The sequence below is a fragment of the Acanthopagrus latus genome, chromosome 20 (assembly GCF_904848185.1).
Source record: "Acanthopagrus latus isolate v.2019 chromosome 20, fAcaLat1.1, whole genome shotgun sequence".
Classification (NCBI taxonomy): Eukaryota; Metazoa; Chordata; class Actinopteri; order Spariformes; family Sparidae; genus Acanthopagrus; species Acanthopagrus latus.
The window spans coordinates 15,541,086-15,557,351 of NC_051058.1; the positions used below are offsets into that span (position 1 = coordinate 15,541,086).

General features: G+C 44.4%; 1 protein-coding gene across 7 annotated transcripts in view; it reads right to left on the reverse strand.

Moving 5' to 3' along the window:
• pald1a (phosphatase domain containing paladin 1a) overlaps window positions 1-16,266 on the reverse strand; it is a 56,915-nt gene that overhangs the window by 36,144 nt on the left and 4,505 nt on the right. For 3 of the 7 annotated variants that reach the window (XM_037082048.1, XM_037082050.1, XM_037082053.1), the window contains 8 exons: window positions 7,306-7,503; window positions 6,988-7,090; window positions 4,853-5,032; window positions 4,102-4,266; window positions 3,830-3,990; window positions 2,094-2,169; window positions 298-452; window positions 76-172 (listed from right to left, as the gene is read on the reverse strand). In XM_037082048.1, coding sequence (XP_036937943.1) covers window positions 76-172; window positions 298-452; window positions 2,094-2,169; window positions 3,830-3,990; window positions 4,102-4,266; window positions 4,853-5,032; window positions 6,988-7,090; window positions 7,306-7,490 — 1,122 coding nt within the window. In that variant the 5' untranslated portion in view covers window positions 7,491-7,503. Of the gene's footprint in view, window positions 1-75; window positions 173-297; window positions 453-2,093; window positions 2,170-3,829; window positions 3,991-4,101; window positions 4,267-4,852; window positions 5,033-6,987; window positions 7,091-7,305; window positions 7,504-9,703; window positions 9,725-10,220; window positions 10,556-13,185; window positions 13,290-15,624; window positions 15,933-16,266 lie in introns of those variants that run through there. The other 4 variants (XM_037082051.1, XM_037082052.1, XM_037082047.1 and 1 more) reach the window with 4 other exon arrangements.

Consider the following 16,266-nt stretch of genomic DNA (forward strand, 5'->3'; position numbering starts at 1 on the left):
TGTGATGTCACACACGCCTTACTCTAAGATTTAAGATATTCGGTCCTAAATACGCAAGACGTGGCTCTGCTTTACCTCCTCCATGATCTGCGGTCCATTAGGCAGCTTGTTGATCAGAGACTGGATGACCCGGAACACAGGTCTGGGCTCAGATGCTGCTGCCTCCTCCACTCTGCAAGACAAGGCAAAACCAGGTCAGGTTCCTTTTTTTAACTGGCATCAGAAAAAAAGGCTGAAAGAAATCCAATTTCTGCGCTGCATTGTTGAACGTGAGGAAGTTTTATATCGAGTTCTTACTGAGGCTCTGGCTGTGAATCTCCCCTCAGACGGTTCATGACCAGCGTGCCCAGGATCATGGCGAGGTTGGTGCGGCCGACACCCACCTGGCAGCTGAAGAGGAGAGCGGGCAGCGGGCGGGACGCATCGTGGCCCCGAGACAAGCTTGTGCTTTCCTGGAAAACAGAGGCAATACAGAGGAGACTCTCAGAGATGGCAGACTCTAAAACACCAGACAGAAATGACCGGTGTTGTATCTGTAATGACACGTCGTTATCGTAACAGCAGCGCTAAAAGCAGAAATGTTCCCGGGCAAGTGTTGGTTTGCAAGTGAAGAGAGGTTAAAACTGACCGTAGATATTGAAAAAAAATCTGGTTTCTAGAGCAAAAGTATTCAGAGATAACAAAACTGTTACAGTTTCTGTAACTGTTACTGCTACATGCTGCTCACTCTTTGCTGTAGCCTTCTACGACTGTAGCTACTAGCTGCTGTTATCTACAGTAGTTAGCTCAGTTAGCCGTGCAGCTAGTGTTCCTATCTAAGCTGACTCAACTTGAATTCAGAGGGTACACAGTTGCGTTTCCCTGTTTGATAAGAAAGAAAGGGGTAAAAATAGTTCCTGTTTAGAACTTTTATGTTTTAGTTATTTTTTTCTAGAACGCTAACAGAGGTTGCAAAATGTAGCAAACATGCCTTTCTCTTTATCAAGAGATGAGCTAACTGTGGTCTTAAACAGGGGTAATACATAAGAATTAGCCACCTGACTAAGGACAGTCATAAGTTTATAAGTAACCAATGTAGCTGTAGCTAGTTAGCTGTGCAGCTACTGGCCTTATTAGCCAACACCAGACTAAATGAAAAAAAAAGGCAATTGAGCGTGTCTGGATTCAGTTAGAGGGAGAACTTGAACTACGAAGGTAAATGTTGTATTTTTCTGTGACAGTATTTCCCATCTTGACATTTTGTGAGTTAAGTTTCTTGATTTATCAGACTGAAACTAAGAACAAAGAAGGGGCTAGCTGGTTAGCAGGCTAACTTCACAATATATCTCTGCAAAACTACACATATAATGAACATCTTTGACACAATGTCAAAAATTTTTCTTTACATTATGCTGATCACTTATTTTTTTAATCTTGTTAACCAAAATTCTTTATTATTATATTACAGACTATTATATTAAATCTTGTTTAAAAACAGAAGTGGGATGTAAGGGGAATATCCTGTAAGTTATCAATGCAATAATTAAAAAAAATCAATCAAATCTGCAATGCCTGAAAGAAAAGCTCCACAAGGACAATGCCTTAAGTGAGAATTAAAAAAGGACAGATTGAAAGAAAGAGTGAAGCAGTGCAGCTCCAATCCAAACAGTGTTTAAAAAAAAAAGAGAGAGAGAAAAGAAAAGAAAAAGCGAAAAGCTTTCCAACCACAGGGAACTGGACCGGCTGCTTCAAGTCACTCCAAAAAAGGGCAAAACAAGACGAAAAAGAACATCCTGTTTGAGTGAAGGGCAGGACGGAACCCAGACAGAGCGGATGACCATGGAGCGGACATAAAATAAGTAGGTTTTCTGCCATTTTTTATAACCATCACACTTATTAGGTGATTGATTTGGCACATTCAAACTGCTGCATGTGGATGAGAAAAAGCAACCATGACCTTCTCACCACATCAGTGAGACAGTCCAGACACTCTCCAACATATTCCAGACATTAATAACTTTAATAGCACATCAAAACAAGATGAGTAAAACCAAAAGGGAGTTTATCTGATTGGTGGACTGTTCCCATGATTGACAGTTTTCACGTGATCTTACCCTGAGTATGTTAACAAACGCATCAAAGTCTTCTTCCAACGGCGCTCCCTCCATCGGCAGTGGTAATCTGTAGTACCTGCAACACAACAGACCGTCACCTGGAGATGAACCTGCGCCTGTGTTGTGTCAATACTGCCCCTATGTAGGTCATAATAACACGCCGCACATACACGTCTGACCTAAAGTAAGACTCGACAGCTGAGCTCCCTCACGTTGTGTTTACTGATCTCACACAGACAGTTTCGCCTCCTTCAGCAGGGATGGAAAATCACAGGATCGTAAACCAGAGTTTCTGCAGGTTTCAAGTTCAGTTTATGACCATAATCCTGACCCTAACCCCAGAACAATATCGGGTGATGGCAGACGCTTGCTGGTAGCCTTATTTTCATTCAATTGCGTGCTCTTATGATAAGTTTTATGTCTCCATTTGCACACTATGGCTTCTGGCCAAGCGAATCATGTCGTCTTTGCACTTAAAGGGTTCTATGTAATAGAAATAAAGTTACTTAAATACTCACTACTTTACTTATCTGACATTCCATGAGCCTCTTGGACAAGGTGATTCAACAGGCTTCATTCTAGCACTATATTCTCTGTTTTTCATGCCAGATCTCATTGAACATGCACTTAGTACCCATGTTAGATGAAAGCAACATTTGCAGAAACAATTACTACTTCTAGAAATTGTTATTTTTGGGATGAGCGAGATGCCGCATTATGTCTGTGCAGCATGGTGGCCGCACTGGACGAAGGTCTGGCTACATACATTATCTTGCTGGTATGGGGGGAGAAAAAAAAACATTCGGTGGCACTAAACCCAGGATACAGTGTCATGGTGGAAGACTTGTTTAGCACATGTTGGGGTGGGGGGCGAGAACCCCTGACGTTAAAAATGGTTACATCCTCACAAAAGAAAAAGCCAACAGCTGCTAGAGTGTTTAGTTTGTATTAAGTGCAGGCAAGTACAGCTTAGCTTGCCAACTTGCCAATTTTCAGTGTGGTTGCTAGCAAAGACAGTGTTGTTGTTTTTGTTGTTTGCCGTGGTGATAACAACACACAGGTAGAGGGAGGGAAAAACCCGAACCACATCCCACCACAATGGCTGGGTGTGTTCCACTAGATTAGTGGTTAGCGGCTGAGTGGTGGCTTCATTTTCCCCAAAACACATTTAAAAAGCCAGACAGGAGTTAATGCAGCTTCATAAAAAGGCCATCATCTTCATAATAAAACTTGTGAAATATTACAATATGACATTCTAAGGCCTTAAACTTGCATTGATGGATTTTTATGGACCTGCAGACACCTTGATTAACGTTCCTTTACAAATCCACCAACTGCAGTTTGCATCATCATCACCATTATCATCTTCACATACAAACTATGACTATAATAAAACATCCTGCTGCTTTATTTGGACTGTAAAACTCCAGTCAAGTTGGAGACGAGGCCACAGCACTCTCCTCTGGGAGTCATAAATTGTCTTGCCCTGGAAATGTTGCAAGCGGCCCACATCTTCTCATTAAAGCCGACTCTGCTGATCTGATTGCAAACAGGAAGCAGCAATCTGTAGATTTTTTTTTTACACCTCCCTCCCTTTTCTTCCTTAAAAGCGGGGCAACCAGCCTTTTTGTGCAAACAAGCGCCACTATTTATAACTCGGCCTGTGTTTTCTACAGCAGGCGGCCACACGTGTGAGCCAAGGAGCTAAGGGCTAATAAAGGAACAATGTAAACAACCTGTAGGCCGGCATGGTGAACATGGGCCTCTTATAGACCTCCTCGGTCACATGGATGTCCTCCTCGCACGTGATGGAGATCTTCTGCGGCTCGTCTTTGAAGAACTCAATGTCGTTGTAGATGTAGAAGACGTTTTCGTTGAGCTTGGCGAAGTCGTGGAGCTGTGGGGGGAGAAAGAGGGGAGCCTTTTAATAGGGCTATGAAACACACATCGCATGTGCTCTCCCCTTGTGACACACAGATGCTGACTCAGTGCTCAGTGTGTTCATCACCTCCTTCCTGACTGTGAGCTCCAGGCTCTCCACCAGCTCCTCCTTTTCCAGGCCATGAAGGTTCTCGTGGAGGTTTTCCTTCCTCCTCGGGGTGTACGGAACGAAGTCATCGTCCTTGTGGAGGAAAACCACCGGCTCCTCTCTCACACAGAAGAATATCACCTCCTGTTTGCAAGACAAGTGTCAAATGACAATTTTTTTAAGTACAGAATAACTTTGAGGATGTTTCACTTATTTAAAAAGGATGATGATGTCATCAGATTTGACAAGAGACATTCAAAGCTTCAATCAAAAACCTCACAAGGAGCTTGAAACATAGAAAAACTGACATTCGATCCTGCCTCAAGTCAATGGCTGCTGCCTTCCAAGAGCAACTGGAAACAATCTGTTGTCATACGACATGCAGCACATGAGTAAGGAGTTTAGAGAGGCCTGATGTATAATTTTGTCAATTTCTTTTCAATTACGGTCAGTTTCTCGCTGCTGCAAGCACAGAGATTTATTTTCCACTGGTCCACACGACCACAACTTTCTGTTTGCTTAGTTCTACAATTCAGCCACAGCCTCCGCTGAGCACTTGACTCCTCAAATATTTACTGACAACATGGCTAGAAAAGAGGCCAGGCAGAGTACCCAGGCAGCGACACGGGGAGATTAAGGGCAGATAGTCAACATATACACAAGTTATGTGAGCTCATTGTGTGTACATTCTGCCTATATAAATGTGTAAACACAAGAAAATAACGGTGACCTCGTGTCCTTGCGCCTGGAGCCTCTGGAGAACCTGTCTGAAGCCGTTTAGGCTCGGCTGGCCCATCCCATACAGCGGGTAGGACCCCTTGATTTGGCGGAAGTTGGGCGCTCCATAGCTTCCCGTGGTGTTGAGGACATCTGCCTTGCTGTACACATCCTGGACCATGAAGTACTCCCCCTGGAAAGCAATGCCACATTTTAATCTGATTTCACCTGAGAGCATGAACCCAATACACAACATTTCTCCAGCTTCCAGGCGAGCAGGCATTAGCATTTGTACATTTCTGTAGAGAAAATGTGTCAACAGAAAAAGTGGCAGGAAAACAAATGGTTAACAAATCGAAAGAGTTCAAATCTCTAATTCTGCTTCTCGTTTCTGTCGGCAGTAATCAAAACTGGCACAGTCTGGTTGCTCTGTTGTCTCAACAGGTTAAATCTCTGCTCTGCCACCTCCAAATCTCCAAGATTATTTTGATTGTGTATTAATAAACAGTGTGTCACAATGCATCAACATATTTCACAGTTTCCTTGTCAAGTATAACGTGACGGCGGTGACAGTCGATGACATTAATTCCTACATTGCTGCACGTTAACTGTCAAAGATCACTGACAGCTTAAACAGGGCTTCAGCTAACAATTATTTACGTGACTGTCCAATGTGTCAATCGTTTTCTTGACTAAATTGATTCTTTTTCTGGTTCAAAATAGTGTCAGTGTTTCCCTAAGATGACATCCTAAAATGTGAAAAATGTTCAGTTTACAATCCAGTAAGAATCAATCAATGATGAAAACATCGATCATGTCATCATTTTCAAGATGTGCGTTTTTTTTTTTTTATTCCCCTGGCTTGTTTGGTTGTCTGTGTCACATTAATAATATTTTGGACTCTGGATAAAAGACAGTCAACGGACAAACGGAGGATCGCACCAGTAGTCCGCTAACTCATTGCTCTTGTTACAGCACTACTGAAAAAGTTTAAATAGAGAATACAATTAGTTAAGCTATGGCCAGAGGAAAAGTCTGCTAGCCACTAGGCTAAGTTATACAGTGGTGAAGGCCAGAGGCTCAAGCTAATAAGGCTGTCTGGAGAAAACAATCGTTAATACTGAGCTAAGTTTTATACTCTTGTTAACTAGGGGTGTACCAAAATATCAATACTACGATATATCGCGATATTTCGGCTTGAGGTACGTTATGGATACACTGGCACCAAATATCAATATTTAATAATATTTAAGTTGCGGTCAGTGTGTGTATTAAGAAGAGCCACTGTGCAATATACACTTTGTTTTACTTGGCTGTCATTCTTGCGAAATTGATTGATAATGTTTTGTAATTTCTGTGAAATGGATTCAGTGCAGTCAATAAATTCTGAATTTCTTCAGTGACACAGATATCGTGATGTATCATGGATGAAATTTCTTGCAATATAGCAATTAGAATCGCTGTATCATGATATTATAATTATTGTGGGCAAAATACCATGATAGTATCATATCGCGAGGTACCTGGTGATACCCAGCCCTATTGTTAACTGTTCTTGTTCTTAAGCCATGCGTGATGTTGTTTTATAAACTTTACAGTGTTAAAGCACTTACAAGTTCTTCATGTTGAGATTTTTAAATGGGCAAAAGCAGAAAGATAATTGGTGGCAGCCTTTTCTGTAATCGACTGTGTTAAATGGGCAATCGCAGGCCCCTGAATCAAGATCATATCGTAAAAGACACTGTAATATCTGCAAACATCCCATCATTGTCTGATTGTCTGAATATGACCTATTGTGCAGAAAAACACCTGCTCAGAGCAGATGGAAGGCTGAAGATGCATTTTCAAATGTTTCTGCTTTAACAAATCCACTGACCTATCTCTACATGCGAGCAGAGGCTGTGGGTTGAGACTGATAAAATACTGCCGGCTTGAACAGACACAGCAGAGGTGACGGAGCAGATCAAAAGCCCCGATAAGAAGGTGACAACAATCCTGTTTCAATGGAGGCCTCGGATCATAAAACGGCGCATGACAATGTTCCGATGCCACTCAGCAATTTGGACATGTGATGTGAAAAAAAAAAAAAAATCAGGCTGAAGTACAAGTGGAATGATTCAACGTCTTCCAAGAAGTTTTGCCCCTCACCTGCACCAGGTAGTGCTCGGGCATGGCGTCCGATATCCGACCGACTTTGTAGTTCGTCTTGAGGATGTCATCGTGGATCTGAAATTCCTGTCTGCAATTATACCTGTAAAAACAGAGCACAACAGCAGGTCTGGGTGGTTAAACAGAGGTCAATTCAATTATCAGCTACTATTTGCCCGGCCTGGATTGACAAATGAGATGATAACAGGGGCAAACACTTCGGCTGGGGAGGGGGGAGGGGTGGGGGGGGATGTCACCACAGTGATCAAAGAGGATTAACACCCAATTGTGAGAACGCGGATTCGGGGAGGGACTTACGTGATGACGACAGGTGCGACTTTGTTGGTGATAATGGACTTGGCCTTGTTGTTGTGGATGTTGACTGTCTGAAAGGGGCTCATGCTAAGAGACTGCCTGCTGTCGGCCATCCCGTTGACATGGACACTCTCAAGTGGCGACGCTACGGAAACAGGCTGTGGCGCGGCACTGGCAGTTGTACCCATGCTCCACAAGCAGCTGTGAATGACATCGCAGCGGACTCAGAAACAGGAAGCAAACAGACTCACACACACAACACACGCGGAGAGTGTATTTGAGGAGCGACAAACACCTACAGGCGTATCAAACGTTTGAAAAGCTATTCAGTTGTCTCACACTTCCACACCTAAGTGAAAAATGTTGTTTTACTGATGTTATACAGGGAATATACAGATTTATAGCAGTGTCAGTTTGCTGGTCCACCACTGAGTTTTTGTCTATCTCAGGGCTGCCCAAAGTGGCATTATAAGGATAATAATGCGTTTGCTGTTTGATTTTTGTGAGGTAAAATTGATCTTTAAATGTGTAGGGTCACTAGTTATCAATTATCTTTCATAATTGGAGCATGGTGGGCAGAGTGACACTTTCCACAGGAAGTTAAAGAGTTGAAGGAACAGGGTTGGTACCATTTTGCATCTAGACAATATAATACAATATCATACAGTAACATATTACAGTACAATACAATGCAATGGGTGATTGCTTTTGGCCAGTAACCAACCAGTGACCTCTTCATGTACAAGTTACGCAAAACCCTCCTAAAGCCCAACATTGGCCCAAATTGGATCGTAATAATTTCCTGTTATTTTAAGGTTAGAAAAAGTTAAAAGTTCAATTATTTGTAATTTTAAAATGACAGGGTTACAAAGAGAAACTGAGTAGTTATGTTAAAGAGACAGAAGGGTGTAGTAGACCTCAAGAGTGTTAGCTAGCTAGTTTAGAACATGCTGGCTTGGATGGATTTCTCTTTCGCAGTAGACGTCAGGGTCAAGAACTTTCACGTCACGCTTACATATTATATACAGTTATATTTCACAATTTATTATACATTACTTTAATGTGAAAAACACAGAATGGCAAGGCAGAATAACGACCTGACATTTCCCAGCCGGTTAGCTTAGCTTATCACAAGAGGAAATGATTCAAACAAAATATGAAGAAACAACAATTTTGATGTAATCCCAAAATGTATCGATGTCTTCAGTTGCCGGGATATCCACTGAAGTTAACATGCTAACCAGCTAGCCTTTTTATATGCGGAAGAAGTGAGAGTCTGCTCTCCTAGTCTGGGCAGAGTCATCAAGTACAACCACTAGCTGCACCGCTAGCTTTGCTTACTAGCTTGTTACTCCTACAGTTAGAAGCAGCTATGTTTTGAGCATGATTTCAATAGGTGGCTAATTCTTACAAATACATCTTTGAACCAGATCTAAAGCATAAATCAGTGGGGTGCTGTAAGATAGTTAGCTTTGGACGGAGCCAGGCTTGCCGTTTCCCGTCTTTGTGCTAAGCTAAGCTACCTGACTGCCGCTAGCTGCTACTTCACATCTAACACACACATACATGTGAGTGGTATCCACCCTCTCATCCAAGTCTTGCCAATAAACTAATAAGTGCTTCTCCCCAAAGATAAGAATTGTATTCTTAATGTGGGTTTTTTGGAGCCTTATCACTCATACAGATGTTTATTTCATCTCGCAGATAAATCTAAAAGCTGTAAATATGATTGACTATTCTCTACACTTGTGTCAAACCACAGCGGCTGATATACTACATGAAATAAGACAGAAACAGACGCAACCTGTTAGATGCCTCCGTATGTGCCAAACAACCAGTTAAGGCCATGTGATAAATCCATTTTATTCACTACTGTGACTCTTCAGAGCATGCAGAGGTTTAGTCAGTGACTCATGAAACCCCCCCCCACACACACATACCCACACTTTACAAATCATTAATTACACATCTCTACGATTCAATCAGGCAGTATTTATATTTCAAAAATACCACTTGATACGGAGCACTCAGACCCCCACACGAGCCAGCCACAGGTTTCAACCAAACCTCCTCCGCTCTGAATAAACAGTGCGCTTTGCAGGGAGCACTGCAGATAAACAAACGAGCCTTCCGACGAGCCACACTGCCTCTTCAACATCACTTCATAGCATGTAAGCTGCTCGGGAAAGCCACAGCGCCAGAGAAATACACACACAAAAAGCCTTAGAGTCAGACAACACAGAGAAAAGGCGCAGTACGTCACCCGACACAAACTCATACGGTAACGCCGGAGCTGCCAGGCGTAGACCAAAAGCAATCAATCCAACATCAAAAATCTACTTGATGGGACACAGCTGAGCGGTACGGCGGGGTTGACTCCAGCCGCCAGAGCTCAAAGTACCTCTGTGTGATCCCCGGGCTCTGAACAGAGCCGACTCTCATTGTGCAGAGAGGATTTGTGGAGGGGAGAAGTGCCGGTGAGTCACCACCTCTCTCCTCTTTGTTGCATCTGGAGGTGAGTGGGCAGGTCAACCTTGTACTCTGAGACCTTTTGATTCAGCCGGGAGTCTCTCTTCACACAAGCACAACAGGGAGGAGGACATACTGATTCTTTGTGTGCTGGCATGGCTCAAAAAGATAATCAGAAATGTTCTCCAGCTTGACTCGAATAACTGTATGATTTGTAGGAAATACGCTGCGAAATAACTGCGAAGTAATCTCTCAGAATCTCTTCCAAAACTCCATAAAAGGAGGCTAAGTTCTCAGGAATACTGCGCTCCCGCTGAACAGATCTATTTTGAGTCCTCGCCACACGCCAAAAGCATCTCTGTTGCTATACTTTTGTGACTATACCACAAGCAAAAACAACAAAGAAACCTTCCACACTGCGAATATCCACTGAAAATCTGGCATCTTACACGTGAGACGAGGAGCGATCTGAGCCCCGAGATCCTTTTCTTTGCTGCTTGTTTTCCGCCATGGTCCAAAAGGAGTGTGAGAACTTGGCATCACATCCAAAAAAGAAAATCTTCCCTCTTTTTTAGATGCCCTTGCCCACCCCCCAGTCGCTGGGAAACACCCCTCGCGGGAGCTCAAAGTGCCCGGCTGCTTGGCATCGGGAGCAACAGGAAAACGAAAAAACTTGTGGAGTGTTGGAACAGCGTCCTCCTCGTGCTATCTCCTGTGTGATGTGAGGGAGTAGATTCATGCAGGAGACTCGAGTCTCCACGGAGGGGACCGGGGGAAGTAGTGGTACATCTGGCAGCCAGATGGCCAAAGTTCAGCTGCCTTTCACAGGGACAGGCTGCGCACAAAGGCGACACAGTTGGCTCTCGTACTGTACAGCGAGCATACGAAGGGAACATGCCGGAACGATAACAGAGTCAAAATGTATCGAAATCACTTATCGAGCAAAAATACCAAGTATGTCCAGAATCTCATATGTGAGGATGGTGTGCGTCTCTGTGTTTTATAGAACTGATTATTTCATATTTTGGGGTTTTGGACCAGAAGTCGACCTTCGTGGCTTTTTAAGGGCTGATACCAATTATCAGACCGCGTCTGAAAACCGATATTTGGAACCGATATTCAAACAAACTCTTCTTGTTCTATTACTTAATATACATTTCAGGTACTTTGCATGAACATTTCCATTTCCTACTACTTTATACTTCCTCTTCCTCTCCCATTGGACACATGTTTGCAGGATCAGATTATTAGGATCGTTACCAGTCAGATAGTGTTGGATGACATATTCAATATTACAATTTTGATTATATTTAAGCAGACTTTACAGGAAATCGGTTTAAAAGTATAAATAATTGCATCGTTCCAATCTCCACTCCCATACATTATGGATCTTATGCCAGTATCAGGGGCTGAGTGCATCAAGACAAGGTTCCCACATCTTCTTAAAACATCAAATTCAATAACTTTTTTAAAAAAGGTAGTTCACAGAAATCAAGGCCCAAGCGCAGCATGGTTTGAGACACTGATCAAGGATTATTACTAGGAACACAGAGGATTGGACAAGCCTAGAACAATGTCAGATATAGACATTTTAACATGCTGGGCCAAGACACAGCCTCCATCCAAATTTCATTATTGTTTGATTGTTGTGCCAGGGGCTTAATACTGCTGATAAACCAATCCACCAACCAACCAACTGACGGACAGGAGCGAAGAAATAACCTCCTTGGCCAAGTCACAAAATGTATTGAGCACTGTCAATGACCGACGTCTATTTCTGTCAGTTGGGAAGAGGGAACGACGAGATGACAACCAAAAGCACCAGTCAAATCTCAAATGAACGATAATCGCTCCCCTGAGTTCATCCGTGATGAATGTGGAAAAAGTGACGGAGATATTTGAATCTGTTCCGTGTATTAATACTCACCGTTCCCCGGTGGAGCAGAAACTTCAGTGGATTTATCGATACAATAACTTTTCCAGCCACGTGTCGAAACTTTGTTGAGATGTTCCGAGTTCTTTTTTTTTTTTTCAGATTTCTAATGTTTTCACTCAGATATAAAACAGGTGAATGGAAAGGACCCAACTGTCTGCTCTTTATTTAAGACATCTATGGCGTGTCTGTTCTGGAAGAGGGATCCATCATCGTTGCTCTTCCTGAACTTTCTTCATCCCCCCCCCCACCCATTAAATACATTTAGGGAGTTTTTACTGATCCAAACCAAGCGTCTAACGATAGAGGGTGTACAGATTGTAAAGCCGCTTGAAGCCCTTTGAGACAATTTTAGACCCGACCTGAAATAATCTCACTAAAAAGGCAAGGGATCTGTCTGTCTGTCTGTTACTCACATATCTCGAGAACCGTTCATCTGATGTGCATCGCAGGTGGCGGGTTTGTGGTTGAGTGCCCAAGGAAGTGCAGTGTCAAATTTCATTCATGTAAATATATTTTGAATAAACAGTGAATAAAAACATTGTGTGCAGCAGCAGCGGTGTGGCTTCGCTGCCCTGCAGGCTCGAGCTGGGCTGATCCCTCTCACGTAACCTCATGGGGAAGCAGCCGTAAACAAAAAATGAGATTAAGCGAGGCGCTACAACTTGCAGCGAGAAAACGATATTAAGTTTTCTGTCAACACTAGTATGCGAGCTGATGTTAGCCTCGAGGGCTTGTACGTTAATCAGCTGCTCCTGGATGCCTCTACCGTTGCTTGTATTGGCCTCCCGCTCAGAAAGAAACAATTTAATCATCCAGTTTTTATATCGCAATTATCAAACATGTCAGATGTTATTGGGGTGGCCTCCAATGAGTCTTTGAGGAGGAGGCTTGAGACTGGATCTCTAAAGCCCTCAAATTACCAGATAATGTTTCCCAGACAGCATGTAGCCCTGCAGTAGTAGCAGTAAGAAAAGAAACAACTGCAGCCCGAGCGTCATGTCTTCTGCTTTAGTAAAAATGCAACACTAAGATCAGTTCGAAACACAGTAGATGTGTCTCCTGTGTGTCCTTGGCTTCCTATTTGGACTGAAAACAGAGCGTACAGTCCCTGTGCATTCCTCACAGTAAAGAGCGTGTACATAGCAAAGCCTTTTCAATCTCTGCCACTTTAAGGACATTTAATCAGTAGGTTTCCTTTGCCCACCACCACAGTCATGCATGATAATATGCACGTCCCTCTGTGAGGCTCAGTCGAAAGGCCGCGAAACACTCTGACAGCAGATTCTCTCCCCCCTTATCCTCACAAGAACTTCCTACATCTTAACCGATGCGATGTTATTTGCGAAACGTGTTAAAAAGATCTAACTGACGCTTCCTGACTGCGACCTCACCGCCCTCCAAAGGAAACGTGACATCATTAGCGCTGCAGCTTGCTCGCTGAAAACTAGACCATCGTAAACCCTCTGCTCCTGTCTTACCTTTCACTCTGTCACCTCTGCTGCGAGACCATGGCGTGCGCACACACACACAACACACACACACACACACACACACACACACACACTTTGATACGGAAGTTCGAGCTGCACACGACCTCAGCCACACTGATTCTCAGCCCGGGCAGGCCTGGTGTAGCGGGCGGGCAGCTGGGGCGGAGGCCTGAGTAGAAATAGCCCTCAGTCATAAACATCCTCCTGGAGATCCAATCAAGGCAACTCATCAGAGAGGCTGTTTATCCCACATGTCGACCAGAGCAGCGAGCGGGCCAATAAAATGACAAGACAACCTCTGATGCACTCTGCAGGAAAACATAAACCCCAGACAAAGCCGGGACGATCCTGAGTTCACCTTTTGTGTGTTTTTCTATGCCGGCCAGCCGGGTTGTGAGCAGCCGGTTGGGCACTAATATTTAAATCCACCGACTGTGTGGCGAGAATAAGACCATGGAAACCGGAGCCTCCTGCCAGCCTACCAGCATCGCTCCATTCAGGGCCGCCCCATTTAAATTCAGCCGGTGTCCCAACTTTGCTGTAGCAACGTCTTCAGACAAAAGGGTCTGAGTGCAGACAGGAAGGAGCGTGCAGCTGCAGGATGCATCTGTTGGTGGCCCCCGAGGAAGGATGCAGAGCGCTCTTCATTCACGAGAGATGCGAAAGGGGGTTCAAGGGAGACTGGTATCGCTTCGCTAAAGCATCGGGAGATCTTTCAACGCGGCTTCCCATATCAAGACGGAGACCCGCACGAACCACAAAAAGAAGTCGAAGTTCAACGCTACTTGCTTACTTGGCAGCGTCTCCCCGTCCTATTCAGGGATCCTGGGCATTTCTGGTCTCCGAGGAAGCCGCTCGGTTCAGTCTGCCAATGTTGTGTTTGAGAGACTGCTGGCTGCACAAAAACCACATAATGAAAGGTGGCCTAATACGAATGCATCACTTCAGAAAGCTGCGCCACGTATATCTGCCTTGGATTTCATTTGATTTCGGCGCGATCAAAAACAGAGCGTTACGTGCAACAATGCTACCCAACCACCACAGGATACCAGACCGCCACACCATTCATCGCGACCCAGTCACACGCCCCCCCCTCCTCCACCCCCCAAAGGCAGAGGAAGCGTGTGCACACCTTGACAGGAAACGCTTACTTGTACCCTCCGATACTTCCTCCCTGCAGCTGTACACATATTTCACCAATGAGGTGAAGGGTTACATACAGGCGTGATTCCACAGGACATTGCTAGTTCCTGAGCTAAATATCAGTGGTGATCGGAAATGAGCTCAGCACTTCCTCTGCAGAAAATCTTTTCTGTTTTTCATCCCCCCCCCCCCCATCAACTGTTCCAAAGACCTCATTGTGTGAGTTTGTGTCAACTTTACAGCTCCGATGTTTGTTTTTCGTCCAGGATAAATCGCCCTGGACAGAAAGAGGCTGTGGTGAAGAGGAAAGCCATGCATTCATGCATTGTTCAGGGATGCAATTTTCAAAATCTGATCGAACCATGCACAGATTAACAGACTGCGTGCACAGTTTACTTTACCCAGTTAAAGCAACGAATCTATGGGGACAAAACAAACCATGTTACAGCCGCGAATAAGACATAAATCACATGAATAACCTTTAGCCTTCCACATTCCTGCTTTCATCACAGCTTGACGCTGAGCTGCTAAAAAGGGTGTGCAAATCTATTTTTTGAACCCTGCCTGTAATTTATTTCACTCCAAGCTGGCAATTTTATCCCCCTATGATTTCCAGGCTGCAGTAATTCGCCTTTCCTTTTTTCTCCCTTTCACCAAACCCCAGCGTCTGACCACAACATTCTGCCGGCACTGCCAGGGTGGCTGACAGTAGTTTTTTCATTTGTCGAGCCCCTAGGAGGATCGGGAGGATCGTCTCCAACGGACCAATTTGTTAGCATGTTTGGTTTCGCTTGCCGCTCAGACTGAAACGGAAAACTAAGCTGTGTGTGCGTGTGTCTGTGTGTGTCTGTGTGCGTCTGTGTGTGTGTATGCAAACACATCCTGACTGACTTTTGCAGCTGCATTTTCTAAGTTGGCGTGGGAAGCCAGAATCCTGTCAAACAGGCGCTGGGTCCTCCTGTTTAATGGAACGGAGAGCTGATAAACACTTCAGAGGAGAGCACAGGCATCACATGCTGGGAAGAATGTAATCCATGTAGCTATGAGGACATCAGACATGACCGGTGTTGGAAAAGAGTGTGTAGCTTTTATATTCCAAGACAAATCAAAAGATAAATATTAGTTTCAGATATTTAGATTGTTTTGTTTCAAATCAGAAATAAAAACAACAAAAGAAAAAAAAATCACACATATTTCCTTTTGGTTCACACCGATGTCATTTCTAGCAACCACAAGCTCGCGACAGGACGCGAGTATCATAACGCAAAAGTACCACAACTGTACCTGACATTCAGCTGATCAGTCCTCCATCCGAGAGGCGCTCAAGTCTCTAAGGATCGCAGTGAAAAAAAAAGAGGAAAAAAAAAACCAAACAGACAAGAGGCGGTTAAAAATAACCAAAATGACAGCTCTCCCGACAGGCAGCGGCACCAGCCTCAGTCAGACATCCTCCTCTGGCATCTCTCTCTCAGTGATCTGTGAGGCAATCTGTCTCTGCCTGCTGATCGCACTACTGCAGACGGCAGTGGCGGTCTTGCATCATTAACGCGTCCTTATAAAGCGAGTCAATGAATGTGTCCTTTAGTGAGGACAGATCCCAGACAGGCACTCAGCAGAGCAGAGCCTGGGGGGGGGGAGGAGGAGGAGGAGGAGGCGGAGGAGGAGGAGGAGGAGAAGGGAGGTGAGGGACACAGCTCTCTCCGTCAGGGTGCTCCTTACTTGCTGTTAGTTTTTTAGTTTTGCATGCGTCCCCTGTGCATGAGGTGCAGGGCTGCTTGCGCATGCCGGCATTTGTGTGGATGTGTAAAGAGGATGTGGGGGCGGAACCCAGAGAGGCTTACTCATAACTCGCTCCACTATCCAATCACCACCGGAGCCTCCTGGCAACACGATGCCTCCCACACACGGCGGACCTTTTAACAAACG